This window comes from Drosophila obscura, unplaced genomic scaffold (assembly GCF_018151105.1).
Source record: "Drosophila obscura isolate BZ-5 IFL unplaced genomic scaffold, ASM1815110v1 contig_84, whole genome shotgun sequence".
Classification (NCBI taxonomy): domain Eukaryota; kingdom Metazoa; phylum Arthropoda; class Insecta; order Diptera; family Drosophilidae; genus Drosophila; species Drosophila obscura.
This window is the reverse complement of record NW_024542877.1, coordinates 1448955-1468979: the sequence shown is the minus strand read 5'-3', so window position 1 is coordinate 1468979 and position 20025 is coordinate 1448955. Positions and strand designations below refer to the sequence as shown.

At 52.7% G+C, this 20025-nt stretch overlaps 5 protein-coding genes across 5 annotated transcripts; 3 read left to right on the top strand and 2 right to left on the bottom strand.

Annotated features, from left to right (window-relative positions):
* Positions 1–2913: 2913 nt before the first annotated feature.
* On the top strand, positions 2914–6135 carry LOC111069065 (alpha-protein kinase 1). Its single transcript, XM_041595814.1, is given in 10 exon segments — positions 2914–2943; positions 3162–3422; positions 3495–3737; positions 3739–4000; positions 4148–4181; positions 4183–4324; positions 4326–4679; positions 4682–4726; positions 4728–5012; positions 5068–6135. Coding segments are annotated over 10 exon segments (2700 nt in total). The 5' UTR covers positions 2914–2937.
* Positions 6136–7426: 1291 nt separating this feature from the next.
* LOC111069007 (probable cytochrome P450 28c1) lies at positions 7427–9306 on the bottom strand. Its single transcript, XM_022358885.2, has 5 exons — positions 9086–9306; positions 8659–9004; positions 8159–8569; positions 7965–8088; positions 7427–7878 (listed from the first exon to the last, which is right to left on the bottom strand). The coding sequence occupies exons 1-5, from the start codon at positions 9271–9273 to the stop codon at positions 7442–7444; spliced, it is 1506 nt and encodes a 501-aa protein (XP_022214577.2). The 5' UTR covers positions 9274–9306; the 3' UTR covers positions 7427–7441.
* A 1394-nt stretch (positions 9307–10700) lies between these two features.
* Positions 10701–13497, bottom strand: LOC111069063. The gene is made up of 6 exons (XM_022358954.2): positions 12975–13497; positions 12766–12907; positions 12529–12702; positions 11521–12007; positions 11143–11452; positions 10701–11073 (listed from the first exon to the last, which is right to left on the bottom strand). Exons 1-6 carry the CDS (start codon positions 13465–13467, stop codon positions 10733–10735), a joined length of 1947 nt encoding a protein of 648 aa, XP_022214646.2. The 5' UTR covers positions 13468–13497; the 3' UTR covers positions 10701–10732.
* A 2023-nt stretch (positions 13498–15520) lies between these two features.
* LOC111069062 lies at positions 15521–16511 on the top strand. Its single transcript, XM_022358953.2, has 3 exons — positions 15521–16031; positions 16107–16248; positions 16319–16511. The coding sequence occupies exons 1-3, from the start codon at positions 15521–15523 to the stop codon at positions 16509–16511; spliced, it is 846 nt and encodes a 281-aa protein (XP_022214645.2).
* A 730-nt stretch (positions 16512–17241) lies between these two features.
* On the top strand, positions 17242–18314 carry LOC121405230. The gene is made up of 3 exons (XM_041595843.1): positions 17242–17505; positions 17574–17904; positions 17974–18314. The coding sequence occupies exons 1-3, from the start codon at positions 17242–17244 to the stop codon at positions 18312–18314; spliced, it is 936 nt and encodes a 311-aa protein (XP_041451777.1).
* Positions 18315–20025: the final 1711 nt, after the last annotated feature.

Genomic DNA, 20025 nt, shown 5'->3' with positions numbered 1-20025 from the left:
GCCCTTGGATATGGCACAAATTTAATATTGATAAATATCTCAACAATATGCAAAACAATAACTATGTAAATCGACGCTCCGATGGCCCTCTAATGGGCGGCGATGTTTGTTAATGTGAATGTATTAATTTCCACAAGCAGTTAGAGAGCGAGAGGGAGAGAGAGAGAGAGAGAGGGAGAGAGGAAGATAAGTGGGGGGAGAAATTAAATAATTAACAAGGCAGGGAATAATATGCATATCGAATTTCGTGGGGTCTTATGCCAACCAACTGCAACACACCCCAAAGCCCCCAGAGCATAAATACATACATAAATATGTATGTATGCATGTACATATTTACATTCAATGCTAATTTAAATTGCGCAAAAATTGATGGGCCCAAAGAATCGAATCGAGGCTGGGGCAGCAGCCGGAGGTAGCTGGGGGCCAGCAAATGCGTTACAAAACTCTCCATCACGAGTCGAATGATTCAGGTAAATATTATTTGAAATGCGCACAACAACAATTAAATGTGCCACTATTTATCAAAGGCAAATGAATTCGTTGTACATATATTTACTTTGCCTTCTGATTTGAGATCAGTTGGCACATAGAGTCTGTACCATCCTTCTTCTTCTCTCTCTCTCTCTCTCTTTCTTCGCTGCTAGCTCAATCCTAGTGGAGGTTTCCTAACCGATGGGCGTGTACTTAAGGCTCTTAAGGTTCCCATGGACACTGGGTTTGGCTAGGGCAGGCCGGGCAGTGTCCAGGCCGAGGTCCACGAGGTAGCAGACTTCGCCAGACTCAGGGCTCAGCAACTGTTGCACTGTTGGATTATCCAAGTAGAAATGCATCTCCAAGCCACCAGTGCCAATCGATGCCTTGGCCATGTTTGGGAGCCTGCAGCTTCTCCGGCATGGCGTACAGGCGTGCCTAGTCCTTTCTGGCCAGCAACTGCTTTGAGTTTAAGTTCTCAAAATGTAGCCAAACACTCGACTCCATTCGATCACAATTGATCTATTACCAATAAGAGATTTTTCCCGATGCTTTTTTGTACTGATGAAACGCCCCTTAGTTATGAAATGCATTATGAATATTGTTTATTTAATTATTTAACACTCAACAGCTTTGATCGGACCCAACAACTCCAACACCGACAGCCCCCTCCCCCTGCCACACCTTTGTTTTTGCCATTGGGCCTAAATATTTAAAATTCAATTGAAATCGAATTCCATTCCATTCAATTCGAATCAATTCAATTATTTGCATGGCTGGTCCGGACAGACAGTCTTTATTGTTCTCTCCATCTCCCTCTCTCTCTCGGTCTCTCTCTTTTTCTATGGGGGGGCTTTTGTGTTGGCCAACTTGTTAGCCATCATCGTCGCTTAACACACATTCAAATGTATGCATTGGCTTGCCGGCCCGGCCAAATATGCATAAATTATTTGACTGAAGATGGGTCAAGGTTGTCTCAAATTGAATGGCAGCTGCTGGACTGGGGGGGAAAGCCGAACCCCCCCAGTTGCTGAGCGCGCGACATGGGAAAATAATACGTGTATGTATGTGTTTCTGTGGGAAAACTTACAGCGGTAAGATGTCGCTTATGTCAAGATTATACAACATTTTGCTCTTTTGTTGCTATTTGTTTTGATTGAAAATTGCTTGGCGTTTAAGAAGCTTCAAATACATCCATTGAAAGTGATACCTCTTTTCCTTTATTTCCTTTTCGAGTTTTATCTTTCTCTTTTCTTTCTTTCTTTCTTTTTTTTTTTTTTTTTTTGTTAATTTGTCATGGACTAAATGATTTCTTGGATCCGGAAGTCACTCAATGAATAGCGACAAAAGACACTAATCAGTCCAATCAGTCTTCCTGCACAACATTTCTGTGACATTAAGGACTAGAATAAAGCGAATAAAAAACCCAGAAGGAGTCCACGAAAGACAAAAAGTAGTTTTAAGTTGAAGGGGGGAAGGCGTGCACAAGTTTTCCTATCCGCCAGCTAGCTAAGCGTGCCAAAAGATATCTAACCCCGGGACAGAGATGCGCAGATGCGGAGATGTGGATATGCGGTGATTCGGCGCGGGTAGATGGATGGGATGATAGGCGACATGCTTATCGAGGCATGTTTAATTTATGGCTATGGCCCCCTGACCCCTAATGAATACTAATGACAGATGTAATAATTTTTGCTTGCAAATATTTATCGAACATTTGCGAAATGAAATGAAGCGCGGTCCCACAAACCCACACCATGCCCCGCACTCGGCTCGTAGGTGAAATCGAAATGCAAAAATAACAAGCGGCAGGAAATAGAAAATATAACAGATATATGCAAGGTTATGCAAGGTCCCTTACTCGAGAGAGAGATGGAGAGAACAGATGGATGGATGGATGGATGACTGATGCGGCACATGCCTGTTGGGAAAAGGCGTATTAATTACATCCGCCCTGCCCCTTGGGTCGGAGAGTACGATCCCACCCCCGACCACCACCGATCCGGTCTCAAAATCTGCATTTTCAAGCGCAAACTCGACTGAGAGAGGCAACAGCGCAGCGGCCACTTGATTTTGTTGCGCATGCGCCCCGGTGACAGCGACAGCGAACCCAAAACTAATGAAAGGCCTCCGAGCGCCGAGCGCCGAGCGCCGAGTGCCGAGCACACGAACCGATCGAACTCGAGCGATACGAAGCCGTGGAGGGAATTAGCGAAAGATGATGGAAGATCTGATGGAAGATAGAAAAGATGTCGCGGGCCCCGAGCAGCGGGAGCGCGGGGAGCGGAGCAAAGGGCAGCCCATGGAGATGTCGTGAATGTGCAGATGAAGATGTGAATGAAGATGAGCCCAGCGACTAGTTTTCGGGGCAGCCGTTGCCCCTGTATAAAATGCGTGCGCAGGTCAGGTTGGTCCATCATTGAACGGTTGGACATCGAGGGCTCAAGCACGACCAACGTGACGATGAATGTAAGTGCCAAAGGATTGCCAGTGAAACCAGTGACATTTATTCAGCCGCAAGAAAAACCTTTGAGGACACAGTACAGTGCTCTATAACAATATACCCACACACGTATATATTTATTATTTTTTTTTTTTCTGTGATTTTTTATTTGCTGTGCTTAAACAACGTTTTCCGTTTTTGTTTCCGTTTCGTTTTGGTTCTTTTTGTTTTATTTCCTGTGAAGTTCTTTGGCGCCTTCTTTGCGCTCGCCATTTGCGCGACCTGTGGATTAACCCAAGCGGATATATCACTCAAGCTCCGACAGCAGCAGCAGCAACAGAAGCAGCAGCCTCTGATCATCAAGGAACAGTACTACAAGACGGGCGGCGGCCCCAGCGGCGGTGGCTTCCAGGAGAGCAATTACGCCAATTCCGGCTATCAAATCTTCGAGGTGCACAATCACTATCAGGGCAAGAGCCACGCCTATCTGCCGCCCTATCAGCAGGCGCCACGCCCGCGCCCTGCCCAGGCACAGGCACAGGCACAAGTTCAAGTTCAGGCCCAGAACCAGATCCAGGGTCATAATGGGGCCGCTCTTGACGACAGTCTGGATGTGTCTTTCCTGGGCTTAGCCGATTTTGGCCAGTCTGCACCAGTAGCGCCATCTGGTGCTCCCGTGGCAGTCTCTGTGGCTGCCCCAGGCCCAGCTTCAGCACCAGCTTCAGCACCCGTTTCCGTGCCCTTCCCCTCAAGCTACCAGCATAACTTCCAGCGAACGCAGCCACAGGCTGTCGCTCAGTCATCCTCCTCCTACTGTCTTTGGCGCCCAGCCCTATTTGCCCCCTACTTCGGCCACGCCCAGTGTCCAGACACAGCAACAGCAGCAAGAGCAGCAGCAACAGCAGTACTCTCAGCAGAGCTACGAGGCTCCGGGATATCTGCCACCTGCCACCGCCACGGAAGTTTTAAGCCCAGTAACAAACTATCGGGCACCCGACTATCTGCCTCCCACAGCCTCCTACCCCCAACAGCAGCAAGTGCAGCAGCAGCAGCAGCAACAACAGCAGCAGCAGCAGAGAGTCTATAGAGCTCCTGCCTACCTACCCCCTACCAGCAGCACAGCTCCATCCGGCCTCGTGAGCAGCACTGGCAGCACAGCCACCACATCAGTCCAGGCACACAGCACTGCCTCCAGCCAGGCCGACTATCGTGCTGCCTCCTATCTGCCACCTCAGCAGCAGCAGCAGGTGCAGCAGGTGCAGCAGACAGGCACCTGCAGCAGCACAAGAGTACCAAGCACCCGGATATCTGCCACCTGGCTACGACTTTGAGAATCCCGATAGGTTGCCCCTCTCGCTGATACAGTCCCTGTCCGTTGCTCCTGTCCAGCAAGTGGCTCCGGTACAGGGAAGTGGCTCCGGTGCAGCAAGTTGTGGGCGATTACCGTGCTCCTGGCTATCTACCACCTGGCTACGATGAGCCCCAGCCCCAGCCCCAGCAGCAGCCACAGCAACAGACAAACATAATCTACCAGCAGCAACAGCCTCAACAGCAGCCCCAACAGCAGCAACAGTTGGTGGTGCCAGCCACTCAGGCCACTGTCGGCCAGAGCCAGACTGTGGCTCTGCCGGATGGCTATGACTTCGAGAAGCCCGAGAATTCAGAGGCTGCCATTGCCGAGCTGCACAGCCTGCAGACCCAGACGAAATTACTCAAGCAGCAGCAGCAGTTGCAACTACAGTTGCAGCAACAGCAACAGCAAAGCAGCAGCAACAACAACAACAGCAGCAGCAGCAGCAACAGCAGCACAAGACAGCAGCAACATATTGTGGTCCAATCTCAATTGCAGGTATCTACGCAGCAGCAGGGATCCGATATTGTCTATGGCCGACCAAAGGCGCAGCAGCAGCAGCAGCTGGTGGCAACAGGCGGATACCAGGCGCAGCAACAATACACTGCGCCCGGCTACCTGCCCCCATCAGGGGCCGCAGTTCAGGCTCCAGTTTCCATCTCCATTCCACTGCCTTCTCCTGTACCGGTACCCGCACCCGCTCCCGCACCTGTGGCCGTTGTCCATGCAACATCGTCCGCCACAGCCACTTACCGCACAGCAGCAGCAGCAGCAACAGCAACAGCAGCAACATCAGCAGCAACAACAGTACACAGCTGCGGGCTACTTGCCACCAGTGGCCATTGCACCCGCTTCAGCTCCAGTTGCTAACCCACTGCCAGCTCCTGTCCCGGCTCCAGCACCAGCCCCAGCTGCAGCGCCAGTTGCCATTGTCCAAGCAACATCGACGGCCACCGCTTACCGAGCTCAGCAGCAGCAGCAGCAGCAGTACAACGCTCCTGGCTACCTGCCCCCAGTGACAGCCGCACTGCCCGCCCCAGCTCCCACCCAGGTAACGCACATCCATTCGCTGAGGAGCTACATGAACACGGTGCAGCCTTTTGCCCGCTACGCCCAGCCAGTGCCTGTCCGCCAGCAACATTACCAGCAGCAGCAGCAGCACCAGCAGCAGGTCATAGAGGTGGCTCCCATGTACCGCGAGCAGTCGAAGCGTCCCCGTTTCTATGCCCCGGCCATGTCCTATGTGAGCAATGCTGTGCCCCGTCAGCAGCACCATCTGCACCATCATTACCATCGCGTGGTGCAGGCTCCGGTGCAGGTCCAGGTGCAGCCCAGACCCCAGGTGATCACCCAGAAACTGCAGCCAGTCGGTGCCGCACCCACACTGAGCCTGCGGGCGCAGCAGTCGCTGCAGAAGTTCATGCCCAAGGATGTCCAGGTGGCCGTGAACGTGGCCATGGCTGCGTCGCCTGCGCCCAGTCCGCACCGCGGCAGCTCCCGCGTGCGCACCGTGCAGATTGTCAAGCCGCATGCGGTGCGTACCTTCAAGGTGCTGGAGACGATCGATCAGGCTGGCGTCAAGACCATCAAGATACTGGGCGCCACCAACGAGCGGCCCCAGGGGCATCATCATGTCGTCAAGGTGGTCACCCAGGACGCGCACAGCGGCGCCGAGAATCACGTGCAGACGGTGAAGATCTACGACGACCTGCAGGCCTATGCCCAGCCACCGGCAGCCATTGTGCGCAACAATGGCTACCTGCCGCCGATCGGCGGGCGAGGGCGTCCCAGGACACGCATCGTGCGTCAGACATCGCCGTCCGGCGGCAAGACGCTGCGCCTGTTCCCCGTGCCCAGGGGCCTGTGAGCCGGAATGGATGGGAGACAGCGATCCAAGCGGATCCGCTCTAGCACTGATTAGTTGTTTAATTCATCATCGACCGCTTATATTTTGTTGTTGTTTCTGTTCGTTGTCGTTTATTGTTAATGCCCCCATCGCTGCCTCATTTCGCATGCATTTTCTGTTGAAATTATCTCGGTTCCCAGCCAGACAGCCACCAGCCACCAGCCACCAGCCATGAGCATTTCCAATACCCCAAAATCCCCCCATCGCAATCGCAATCGGAGTCATTTGCATGCCCAAGCGCAACAGCTTCCAACGAATCGAATTTCTTACCTAATAAATTTATATATATGTAAATAATTTGACTGTTTAACTGTGACTGGGTTGGGGGGGGGTAAACAACCTGGCCTTTGGTTGGGTTGGTTGTTGGGTTTGTTTTGGCTGTTTGCACTGATCTCTCTGCGTTGTGATCGCCCCGGCGGTCTATGCATGTGACCTTCATTGTGGATCTTTTGATGGCTTTTCATCGTTTGCCCATGCGCTGCTTCCCTGCTTTCAGAGTGAAAGCCCACAGCCCAGCCCACCCCGTTCGACGCTTCTTTCTGGATTGATCAACAAATAGAAGGGGGCCACATCCAGCTAAGATATAATTTGATGTACAAATTATGAGCGTAAATGGGGGAGGGCAGTTGGTTACACATTTCCATGCATATTTTTTTTTTTTTTATTTTTTTTTTTTTTTGTTGCTCCATTTTTCACTCCAAACTTTTCGTGCACAAATCTGAGATATTTTCGTGGTACATTTGCATTTCTATTTATTTTATTGCCACTGTTAAGGGAGCATTTTTATTCTATTTATTTTATTGCCACTGTTAAAGGAGTAAAATTAGAATTCGTCTTGGAAAATCATAAAATTTGAATGGAAATTTTCAGTTAAATTAAATCATTTGTATAGCCCGCAGAGGCCGTGGGTTTTCCGCCAAGTGTTGCACATTCGTTGCCCTCAAGTAGGTGCATTTAAATCACCTCAAGGTCACAGACTGGGCGTTCGGTATGCAAATAGAGCCAAGCGGATCTGTGGCAACGGACTCGATCGATTGATTGCCCGCCCGATGACATAAGTCCACACAATGAATGCGCGGCACAAGCCCAAACAGCCTCCGCATCCAGACTCCGAGCCCATAAATTACATCGCCGATGATTGCTCAGTAAACCACCAACTTTTTTATTGATCCAAAGCCCCCAAACAAAGCCGAAAGCCGAATGCCGAAAGACTGTTTGGAAAGCAAAACCCTAAAAGATAAACCCGAACCCGAACCTAAACCTAAACCTAAACCTGACGTGCTACGAAATCCAGCCAGATGCCGCCCTTGTGGCAGCCCACAAAGATGTACGGATCGAGTTCGAGGCCCGCGGCGGTGCGTGGATTTACACGCACTTCGAAACGCTGCACAATGGCCGCCAGGGCGGCCTTTGCCTGGGCCAGGCCCAGACGCATGCCCACGCACTGGCGCGGCCCGTTGCCGAAGCCCAGGAAGACGCCCATCTGCTTGAACCGCTTGAGGCCGCCGTCCAGAAAGCGCTCGGGCCGGAACTCCTCCGGCTCCGGATAGAACTGGGCATCGTGATGCAGCCCATAGATGGGTATCATGACGTTGTCGCCCGGCAGCATCTGCAGCGGCTGGCTGTGGTGGCTGCCGCGCAGCTTGTACGCCTCGGTGCAGGTCTTCGAGGCCCAGCCCCCAGCTGGATAGATGCGCAGGCTCTCTGGGGCAGTGAGAGAGAGTGAGAGAGAGAGAGAGAAACAGAGAAACTTTGGGGAATAATCAGGCTGATCCGGCTCGCGCACTCACCATTGAAGCAGGCACTCAGATAGGGCAGATCATTGAGCGCGTCCAGGTCGGGCAGCTCCTTCGTGGGACTGGCCTGGTCCAGCTCCTGGCACAGGCGCTGCTGGCACTCCGGATAGCGTCCCAGCTGCAAAGGGAAGACTCATTCATGACCCCGGATGGCCTCGGATGGGGATGCCCGTGCTGGCCGTGCTTACCAGCAGCAGGCAGTGCGAGATGGTCGAGGAGGTGGTGTCCAGGCCGTCGAACATGAAGGTCATGGCGTGCGACGTCAGCTGCGGCTCGGTCAGGCCGTGCTCCCGCTTCAGGGCCAGCAGATGGTTGATGAAGTCGTTGCGCTCCTGGTGCTGGCCGCGCCGCAGCCGGAACGCCTCCCGGATGAGGTCGCCGAAGAAGCGGTCGTAGGAGCGGGGAAAGATCTTGGGCCGCAGCCAGCGGGGCAGGCGCGGAAAGAGGCCGTTGAGGGCGCCGGCAATGGCCAGGCCCGGATTCTCGTTGGACATCTCCCGGTTGTGCCGGATCACCGGCAGCGGCGAGTCGCTGAAGCAGCGCGCCTGAATGCCCAGCACGCAGTCGAAGAGGCTGTCGCCGGTGAAGCGCAGGCCGAGCTGTAAGAACGGGATTGGTAATTAGTTCAGCAGCAGAGCCAGCAGTGGCCAGCAGTAGCCAGCCAGTGGCCAGCAGCTGCGCAGCCCACATCCATGCCATCCTGCGGCTCTCCCTTGAGCGATTCCCTGCCAATGAAGTCGCACAGATCGCGACACACGCGCTGCATGATGGTGTGGGTGGTGCGGATGCGGCCGTTGGTCAGCAGGCTGGAGAAGATGCCGCGCTGCTGGCGCCACTCGTTCCCCTCCAGCACGAAGGGATTGCAGCAGACGAGCACGTCCTTGCCGGTGTCCACCATGCGGGCGGCATCGTTGTCCTCAAAGTGGCGGAACGCACTCACGAACACCTCGTACACCAGCCGCGGCTCCAGCAGCAGCAGCTTGGGCGAACGCAGCAGATATGTGCCGATGTAGCTGTCCGTCTCCCGGTATTTCCTGCATTCAAAGATTGCCCAAGATGACTCTCCTTCCTCACACTGTTCTCTCTCGCTCTCTCTCTCTGTCTCTCCCACTCACATGTACAGATCCCTCATGTCCATGGTAAAGTGCTGGCGTGGCCAGACCATATTGGGGAACGAGCCCAGCAGCGGCAGCGCCCTCGGCTCCTTGATGCCCCGTCGTCGCCAGTGGCCAAAGTTCCACACCAGAAAGCCATAGAGCAGCGCCGCCAATGCGCCCACAGCCAGCAGCAGTGATCCAACCATGTCGAAGGTGTACGTATCACTGAGCGCCCAGAGATTTCAATCTGTGGTGGGGCTGCACGTTCTACTCTGACGTGCTGTCTGATGTGTGGAAGGGCTGCTCTCTGGTTCTGCTTCTGCCTCTGGTTAGGCATGCGTGTCGGCGATGTCGCAACGAAGCTTGGCGTGGCGGTGGCGTGTGGCGTTTAAAATGGGGATTGGATTGGTGCATGTGGATGTGGGGGCCCCATTATCGAATTAGCCACAGAGCTTCTCTCTCGTAACAGCCAAAGGTCAAAATATTGCACTGCATTCGCTTGGCAAGTGATCAACGCATAAAGACATTCCCACAATCAGATTAATCTGCACATCGAATGGTTGATGAATGCTCCATAAATGAAAATGGAATAATCCCCATAAATGGTGGCCGAGACGCAGCTAATCCGTATACCAATCTGTGTGGGCAGATCCAGTGGGCAACCAGCCAACAGTAGAAGCTATCAATCATCGTTCATGATTGATGATCCCTTGAGCACACACATGAGAAATCCCAAATCCATGCAAATCCCAGTTCCCACTCTCCACTCGCCACTCGCCACTGACATTGACATTGACATTGTTGCAGAGGGGACAGCCAAGGCGTAACCAATTCATCTGAACTCTGAATAAATACCAGCATAAAACTCGGATGCCAATTGAAGATCATTGAGAATAAAGTGCCATATCCCTCTACACCCACCAGAACAACTGCTCCTATGATTGTTAAGCATTTATTCAGACCCCAAGCAGCCTTTGAAACAGTAGAGAGCAGAGTGCTAGAGCACTTACATTTATTTATTGAGTAGTGTAAAACCCCATCAAAATTCCCAGTTAACTGCAAATTTACTGTGATCATCCCATAAATTCATTAGTTAAAATTGAACAGCAATCAGCAGCCATGGCTAGGCCAAAGAAGCCCCAAAAGGCACAAAAGGCAGGTCGTCAGAAGAGGCAGCCACCAAGGAAGCATCAATCGAGCAGCCCATTTATCAATTACCTTCGCTGCTTTCAATCTTTCAACGCGAAAATGTTCATGCGGAATGCCGTCCGAAATTGGCTCCAGATGAGTCCCATGGAGCGGAAGGCATACGAGACAAAGGTAATACGAAGTCTAAGGAGAGTGAAACTCATGGGTCGAAGCATTAACGTAATATTCAACAGTATACGATGGCCCCGAAGGTGAAGTTCGGCACCCAAATAGTTCGGTTTGAAATTCCGAGGGGCGATCTAAAGCGCGATTACTCCATTGAGTAGTCCAGGCCCGATACAGGGCCGAGGAGAATTCAGATGGGAATAAATAAGGCACGACTTGCCCCTCCTTGCAGTCTGCAGAGTTTTCCCCGAAGGATACTTGCCATATTGGAACTGCTGCTATTCCTCGAAGATACAGAGAGAAACTAATGTTTGGGCTATTTACGAGTATATTTATTAAATGTAATTTGGATCACTTGAACTGCACATTGTGCTGCAGCAGCTGCAGGATTCGCTCGTCGGGTGCCGCCCATTGGCAGTGGGGATACTGGGAGGTGCAGTGATGTGGCCTGGGATCCTTGCCGGCCTCGATGGCCTCGCGAAGGGTGGACTGCTCCAGCCAGCCGAGGATCCAGGACCAGTTGGTGGCCGCATCCAGCAGGTGATCCATGTCGGAGGCCTGCTGCTTGCGCACATTGTCGCTCGCCTTGAAGGTCAGGGTGCAGAGCGACTTGAGCAGGCAGGCGGACAGATCGACCTCGTTCCTGAAATACGTTCGCTCCACTGTGCTGAGCATACTGGGGAGGCTGCTCTCTGTCGGAGGGAAGAGTGGAGAGGGGAGATGAATAATTAGGGGCTAGAGGAGGGAGACGGAGGACCCACCTACTCGCTCGCCTGTCTCGTTGCGGTAAACGAGCTTGAACAACTCCAGGAAACCCCGATCCCTGTCCAGGAGACCTCGAGCCGTGGCATTGGTCAGCACCGCACCACCACCGGACGTGGACGAGGGGCTTTCCTCCGAAGACTTTGGCCTTCCACTCGTAGTGGGGCCAGGGCCAGGGCCATGGCCTGGCGAGTCATCCTGGGTGATGGCGTCCAGACCCATGCTGCGGATCAAGTGCCCAACGAGGAGTCCGCCAGCTGCCACGAGTCCGCAGCTGAGCACCGCCGCGGAATTGATTATGACCAGGGGCTGAAAGGGAGAGAGAGCGAAGGGGGATGAAGATGCACCATTGGAGGGAGGGTTGGGAAGGGGCCTACCTTTGGGGGTGCATTGCGTTTGCGCTTTATGGGCACCTCCAGGAAGGGCACCAGATAGTCCAGTCCCAGGGAAATGTGCTTGCCCACAGCGTCGAAGGATACCAGCTTGAATCCTGGACTGTGCGGACTGTGCGGCTTCTGCTTTGGGAGCCTAAAGTCACTCGAGGCGGATCCCTTCGGCTCCTCTCCCTCAGTGGCAGCGCAGATCAGGGCACAATTGGCCAGGAGAGCGCAGAGGATGTGCAGCACCTTCATTGTTTCCGCTGCTTCCGCTGGGAGCTCCGTTCGACTGCGGGGCTGGCGAGCATTTGAAATCCATTTGTCGTATTTCTTGCCCATGGTAATGGTATGGGGTGGCTCTGCTTGGGTGGAGTGGAGTGGGTGCTGGGTGCTGGGTGCCGCTTGGCTGCTCCTTGGCTGCGATAATTTGTCTTTGGTTTGGCTCCCGCTCCCCACCCTCTGCTGTTGCTGCTGCTTGTCAGGCAAACTGCAACAAAGTGCTTCTGTGACATAAGTAACTGGAGGAAAGGCGCGAAAACGATTAGCTGGAGAAAGAGTCGCTCTGTCGGTGGGTCGGTCTGTCCCACATGAAAGCGGAAGATTGCTGGATGGATGATGCTGACGAATTCGCTGTTACTCTCACTAATTGGAGGAGAGAGAGAGAGAGAGAGAGAGAGAATACTCGGCATTCATTCCCAGCATTACACAACAATAACAAATAATAAAACTAAACTACGAGTGAGAGTGCGAGGGAGGGTGAGAGGGGGAGTGGGAAATACTCGGAGAAGAATATTGATTGGCTGGCAACAAGGTTTGTGTTTGATAATCGGGGGGGGTAGCTGCCCCCGACTAACTTTTATTGGCATATCACTGGCCACTAGCAACAATAAATAAATTTGCCCGAACAGGGCTGTACATAAATAAGTTAACAGTAAAAAAAAAACATACACAAATAAATAACTAAACGTAGTTTGGGATGCTAGAAGTAGAAGTCATCCATTGAAGTACTGCAAGACTTTGGGCAACGTCCGCGCTGTCCAGGAGGAGTTTTGGGGCTTCCCGAGGGTGGGGAGTCTGCATCTGGCGTAGGTGCTGCCACAGGTCCGACTGCCACTGCTGTGTGCCGTTTGGATGGCGTGCACAACTGCAGTGCCCCTAGTGAGGGATTCCAGCCAGGGAGAGCTGAGGGAAGCAGAGCGGTCAGGTATCAATGGGAGGTGGCAAGTGGCAAGGGGCAAGGGGTACCTGGCGAGCAAGTGGAGAAGCCGCGCATAGCTGGAGGAGATATTGTGCTGCAGGTACTGGCAGATGTAGCGCTGGACACAGGCGGACATGTCAATGTTGTGCTCCTCCAGGTGGGACTCCACCACATTCGTTAGGCTACGCACTGTCAGGGGCAAGGGGAACAAGCAGGAATGAATAGTTGGAACTGGACTGCGTCGTTGCTTGCTTACTGCCTCTGGTGGTGTGATCCGATTTGTAGCTGTAACCGTTGCCGTTGCCCAGCGACGTGACCACCAGCGGAGCCAGGAGAAGGCGCACCACGGCTGCAATTACGGCTCCCGCAGCCACCACAACCGCCGTGTTGAGCAGCGTTCCCGTGCGCAGGTTCAGGAGGTTCTGCACTGCGTCCCGGGCCAGACTCATGCTGCGCTTCACCGGCACCCTAACGAATGGCACGATGAACTCCAGCTCCACGCTGACATCCTCGTCGCTGGCCTGAAAGTGAAAGCCGCGACCCTGCCGACCCACGCCCGAGTCCCTCTCCTCCGCGAAGGCCTCGCCCAAGTGGAAGTCCCCTGGCTGGCGGGGCTCAAAGTCCCGGAAGCGCAGCAGCCTCGCACTCGCATTGCCATAGAAGTCTCCGTTGACACTTTCGCCGCAGTAGCCGAGCAGCAGAAAGACCGTCAGCAGGCCCACAAAGTACAATATCTGCACCAGCCACATTCCGTCAGCTCGTGTTGCCGTCTCAGCGGTTCGAAGGTGCACAAAGGAATGAATGATCGCGGCTCGTGGCTCCGGCAACTAACCCCAAGCGTCTCCTCTCAGTCTCCCTCTCAGTATTACTCTCTGGGAATTACATGCCATGCCATGCTATGCCATGCCCGACGCTTCTGCAATCAAGATATGATATTCATTTAATCCGAATATGAAGCGTACAATGGGAGTGCGAGTGCCAGTGGGAGTGCCAGTGGGAGTGGGAGTGCCAGTGGGAGTAGAAGTGAGACTTTAACGCTTCGTGGGCTGGCTGAGAGAGAGGAACAGGGGGCATGTGAGCTGTGCGATGGGGGAGGGCAATGATTGATTCAATAATCAACAACTAAGGACAGACAACCCAAGACAACAGTGGCAAGTGGCAAGTGGCAAGTGGCAACAGGCCGCAACGGAAGCTCGAAAGCTAACGACTTATTAGAAAGACATTTGCAGGCGAATATGGGCTGGAAAATTTGCATACCAACACCCAGTTATGTCACCTCTCCTCCTCTTCCAGGGCCACTTGCAACGCGCCACAAAGGTTAGATAAACACGACCCGCAATTGGGCAATGGAATGGCCCAATAATAGCTGGATAACATACGTGTATTTGATGTGGGGTAAAGTGCGAGCATAACCACTTAAACGAGCTCCATGCTTAGGAGGGGGCTCTGCAGAGCGATGAAGGTTGGACGGCCAAACGGGAGGGTGGGAACCATGGGAACAATACTCGCAAGTAACACAGCCAACACAGTGATCGATGCTTTGCACGGTTGTTAGGGAGACAGGACGTTCTCGATTCTTGCAGTCGGCCAGCTGGACGCCTTCCTCAGCCAGTTTCCTTCGACGCCTTGGTAGCTGGGAACGGGAACATGCTTGCCCTGCTTGCCATGCTTGCCCTGCTTACCCTGCTTGCCATGTTTGCCCTACTTGCCCTGCTTGTCCTGCATGCCCTGCTTGCCCTGCTGGCCCTGCTGGCCTGCTTGCCCTTCTGGCCTCTTGGCTGTCTACAAGTAAGTTGACCACGTCACGTGTTCGATCTGTTGGCCGAGCAACCTCTGCAGCTTTGTTAATGGCGAAGACTTCCTTCCGCCCGGAATGTGATTCATAGCTTATGTGACAGCCTCTTCCCAGGCTCTGCACAGTAAATTGAAGCCCGCTCCTGCTCCTCCAACAGAGCTGTGCCTTGTGGCGACATGTTCCCCTGCACCACAGCAGTCTATCCTCTCTCCAACTGACAACGAAAACAATGAAAATCAATCAGAACTGCTCAAGGGATCATTGAGACATACATGGCATTGTAGGTAGTCTCTGCTTAGCCCAACTCCCAATATATCCACCCAATAAGGATGGAGCTTCGTACTTTACCCCACACGTATTACGCGTGTTATTGGGTGGGTACCCATCCAGCTATTATTGGGCCATTCCATTGCCCAATTGCGGGTCGTGTTTATCTAACCTTTGTGGCGCGTTGCAAGTGGCCCTGGAAGAGGAGCAGAAGAGGTGACATAACTGAGTGTTGGTATGCAAATTTTCCAGCCCATATTCGCCTGCAAATGTCTTTCTAATAAGTCGTTAGCTTTCGAGCTTCCGTTGCGGCCTGTTGCCGTTGCCTGTTGCCACTTGCCACTTGCCACTGTTGTCTTGGGTTGTCTGTCCTTAGTTGTTGATTATTGAATCAATCATTGCCCTCCCCCATCGCACAGCTCACATGCCCCCTGTTCCTCTCTCTGTCAGCCAGCCCACGAAGCGTTAAAGTCTCACTTCTACTCGCACTCCCACTCCCACTGGCACTCCCACTGGCACTCGCACTCCCATTGTACGCTTCATATTCGGATTAAATGAATATCATATCTTGATTGCAGAAGCGTCGGGCATGGCTTAGCATGGCATGTAATTCCCAGAGAGTAATACTGAGAGGGAGACTGAGAGGAGACGCTTGGGGTTAGTTGCCGGAGCCACGAGCCGCGATCATTCATTCCTTTGTGCACCTTCGAGCCGCTGAGACGGCAACACGAGCTGACGGAATGTGGCTGGTGCAGATATTGTACTTTGTGGGCCTGCTGACGGTCTTTCTGCTGCTCGGCTACTGCGGCGAAAGTGTCAACGGAGACTTCTATGGCAATGCGAGTGCGAGTGCGAGGCTGCTGCGCTTCCGGGACTTTGAGCCCCGCCAGCCAGGGGACTTCCACTTGGGCGAGGCCTTCGCGGAGGAGGTGGACTCGGGCGTGGGTCGGCAGGGTCGCGGCTTTCACTTTCAGGCCAGCGACGAGGATGTCAGCGTGGAGCTGGAGTTCATCGTGCCATTCGTTAGGGTGCCGGTGAAGCGCAGCATGAGTCTGGCCCGGGACGCCGTGCAGAACCTCCTGAACCTGCGCACGGGAACGCTGCTCAACACGGCGGTTGTGGTGGCTGCGGGAGCCGTAATCGCAGCCGTGGTGCGCCTTCTCCTGGCTCCGCTGGTGGTCACGTCGCTGGGCAACGGCAACGGCAACGGCAACGGATACAGCTACAGATCGGATCACACCACCAGAGGCAGTAAGCAAGCAACGGACGCAGTCCAGTTCCAACTATTCATTCCTGTTCCCTGTTGTTCCCATTCCCCCCCGACAGTGCGCAGCCTAACGAATGTGGTGGAGTCCCACCTGGAGGAGCACAACATCGACATGTCCGCCTGTGTGCAGCGCTACATCTGCCAGTACCTGCAGCACAATATCTCCTCCAGCTATGCGCGGCTTCTTCACTTGCTCGCCAGGTACCCCTTGCCCCTAGCCACTTGCCACCTGCCACCTGCCATTGATACCTGACCGCTCTGCTTCCCACAGCTCTCCCTGGCTGGACTCCCTCACCAGGGGCACTGCAGTTCTGCACGCCATCCAAACGGCACAGAGCAGTGGCAGTCGGACCTGTGGCAGCACCTACGCCAGATGCAGACTCCCCCGAGGGTGGGGAAAGCCCCAGAACTCCCCCTGGACAGCGCGCACGTTGCCCAAAGTCCTGCAGTACTTCAATGGATGACTTCCACTTCCAGTATCCCCCTCTACGTTTAGTTATTTATTTTTGCATGTTTTTTTTTACTGTTAACCTACTTATGTACAGCCCTGTTCGGGCCCATTTATTTATTGTTGCCAGTGGGCCAGTGATATGCCAATAAAAGTTAGTCGGGGGCAGCCACCCCCCCGACCATCAGACACAAACCTTGCTGCCAGCCAATCAATATTCTTCTCCGAGTATTTCCCCCTCCCCCTCCCCCTCCCACTCATCCTCGTAGCTTAGTTGTATTATTTGTTATTGTTGTGTAATGCCGGGAATGAATGCCGAGAATTCTCTCTCTCGCTCTCTCTCTCCTCCAATTAGTGAGAGTAACAGTAAATTCGTCAGCAATCTTCCGCTTTCATGTGGGTCCGACCCACCGACAGAGCGACTCTTTCTCCAGCTAATCGTTTTCGCGCCTTCCCTCCAGTTACTTATGTCACAGAAGCACTTTGTTGCAGTTTGCCTGACAAGCCGCAGCAACAGCAGAGGGAGGGGAGTGGGAGCGGGAGCCAAACCAAAGTCAAATTATCGCAGCCAAGGAGCAGCCAAGCGGCACCGAGCACCCAGCACCCAGCACCCACTCCACTCCACCCAAGCAGAGCCACCCCATGCCATTACCATGGGTATGGAATACGACAAATGGATTTCAAATGCTCGCCAGCCCCGCAGTCGAACGGAGCTCCCAGCGGAAACAGCGGAAACAGCGGAAACAATGAAGCTGCTGCACATCCTCTGCGCTCTCCTGGCCAATTGTGCCCTGATCTGGGCTGCCACTGAGGGAGAGGAGCCGAAGGGATCCGCCTCGAGTGAGTTGAGGCTCCCAAAGCAGCAGCCGCATGGTCCGCATGGTCCGCACAGTCCAGGATTCAAGCTGGTATCCTTCGACGCTGTGGGCAAGCACATTTCCCTGGGACTGGACTATCTGGTGCCCTTCCTGGAGGTGCCCATCAAGCGCAAACGCAATGCACCCCCAAAGGTAGGCCCCTTCCCCACCCTCCCTCCAATGGTGCATCTTCATCCCCCTTCGCTCTCTCTCCCTTTCAGCCCCTGGTCATAATCAATTCCGCGGCGGTGCTCAGCTGCGGACTCGTGGCAGCTGGCGGACTCCTCGTTGGCCACTTGATCCGCAGCATGGGTTTGGACGCCATCACCCAGGATGACTCCCCAGGCCATGGCCATGGCCATGGCCCCACTACGAGTGGAAGGCCAAAGTCTTCGGAGGAGAGCCCCTCGTCCACGTCCACGTCCGGTGGTGGTGCGGTGCTGACCAATGCCACGGCTCGAGGTCTCCTGGACAGGGATCGGGGATCGGGGATCCTGGAGTTGTTCGAGAATTTCAAGCTCGTTTACCGCAACGAGACAGGCGAGCGAGTAGGTGGGTCCTCCGTCACCCTCCTCTAGCCCCTCATTACTCATCTCCCCTCTCCACTCTTCCCTCCGACAGAGAGCAGCCTCCCCAGCATGCTCAGCACAGTGGAGCGAACGTATTTCAGGAACGAGGTGGATCTGTCCGCCTGCCTGCTCAAGGCCCTCTGCACCCTGACCTTCAAGGCGAGCGACAATGTGCGCAAGCAGCAGGCCTCCGACATGGATCACGTGCTGGACGCGGCCACCAGCTGGTCCTGGATCCTCGGCTGGCTGGAGCAGTCCGCCCTCCGCGAGGCCATCGAGGCCGGCAAGGATCCCAGGCCACATCACTGCACCTCCCAGTATCCCCACTGCCAGTGGGCGGCACCCGACGAGCGCATCCTGCAGCTGCTGCAGCACAATGTGCAGTTCAAGTGATCCAAATTACATTTAATAAACATACTCGTAAATAACCCAAACCCATAACCCACCAGCAGCAGTTCCAATATGGCCAGTATCCTTCGGGGAAGACTCTGCAGACTGCAGAGGATGGGCGGGCAAGTCGTGCCTTACTTATTCCCATCTGAATTCTCCTCGGCCCTGTATCGGCCTGGACTACTCGATGGAGTAGTCGCGCTTTAGATCGCCCCTCGGAACTTCAAACCGAACTATTTGGGTGCCGAACTTCACCTGCGGGGCCATCGCATTCTGTTGAATATTACGTTAATGCATCGGCCCATGAGTTTCACTCTCGCTAGACTTCGTACTACCTTTGTCTCGTACGCCTTCCGCTCCATGGGACTCAGCTGGAGCCAATTTCGGACGGCATTCCGCATGAACACTTTCGCGTTGAAAGATTGAAAGCAGCGAAGGTAATTGATAAATGGGCTGCTCGATTGATGCTTCCTTGGTGGCTGCCTCTTCTGATGACCCGCTTTTTGTGCCTTTTGTGTCTTTTGTGCCTTTTGGGGCTTCTTTGGCCTAGCCATGGCTGCCGACTGCTGATCAATTTTAACTAATGAATTTGTGGGTTGATCACAGTAAATTTGCAGTTAACTGGGAATTTCGAGGGGGTTTTACACTATTTAATAAATATAATAAATAAATTGAAGTGCTCTAGCACTCTGCTCTCTACTGTTTCAAAGGCTGCTTGGGGTCTGAATAAATGCTAAACCATCATAGAAGCAGTGGTTCAGGCTGTTAGGAGGATCTAGATATATCTGCAGCTCTGCAGCAACCCATCAGAAGACCAGAGCTGAAGCAGCGAGTGGTAAGTGGGCTATGTGCCAGCGAGTATTAGTCATTCCTTAATCCTAACCCAAAGCCATTCCCGATTTCAAACACACACAGACAGCACAGAGCTATGTAGTTTATGCATTTATTTATATAATATGATGAAATCAATTCGAAAATTAATCTCTCAAAATGAATTCTATGACACTTTTGGTTATACAAATGGATTTAAAAAAAAAAAAAGTTTCTTTGTTTTGTTTTTTTTTTGTGTTTTGTTTTGTGTACATAATTCTCGTTTAACTAAAAGGAAAGAAGAAGACATCATGCGACATGAAATTAGCATCAGATTGGATACATGTATGTATATCCAAAATACATATGTATATATATGTGCATATGTATGTATGTATGTATATATGGGTATAAGTTTAAGTAAATTGTCAGCCAATTTCATGCATCTATTTATGTATGTAAATATATGTATGTATGTATGTATGTATATGTAGATAGATATATGTATGTATGTAGATCAGTTGTCGGCGCCTTAAATTAGGTTTCTAAACGTTTTGAAATCGAAATAGAAAAAAAACGTGAAGACGATAGTAGTACAAGTATAAAAAAATATTCTTCTCCTCTTTTGTTTCGGCTTCAACTTACTTCTGGTTTATGTATATCAAAATATATGTATGGTAGTATCGACATTACTACATCGATCTACTATATCCTCAACCTGGCCAGCAGTGTGTGTGTGTGTGTGTATTGTTAGATTATTTGATTTGCTGATTTGATTTGATTTGATTTGTAGGTGGAAACAGGAAGAGGCAACAAGAGTGCTTACATTTTTGAATCAATGCATTTCTATATGCATATGTACATCTGTTTGATTACAAAAATATTTTATGTATGCATGTATGTA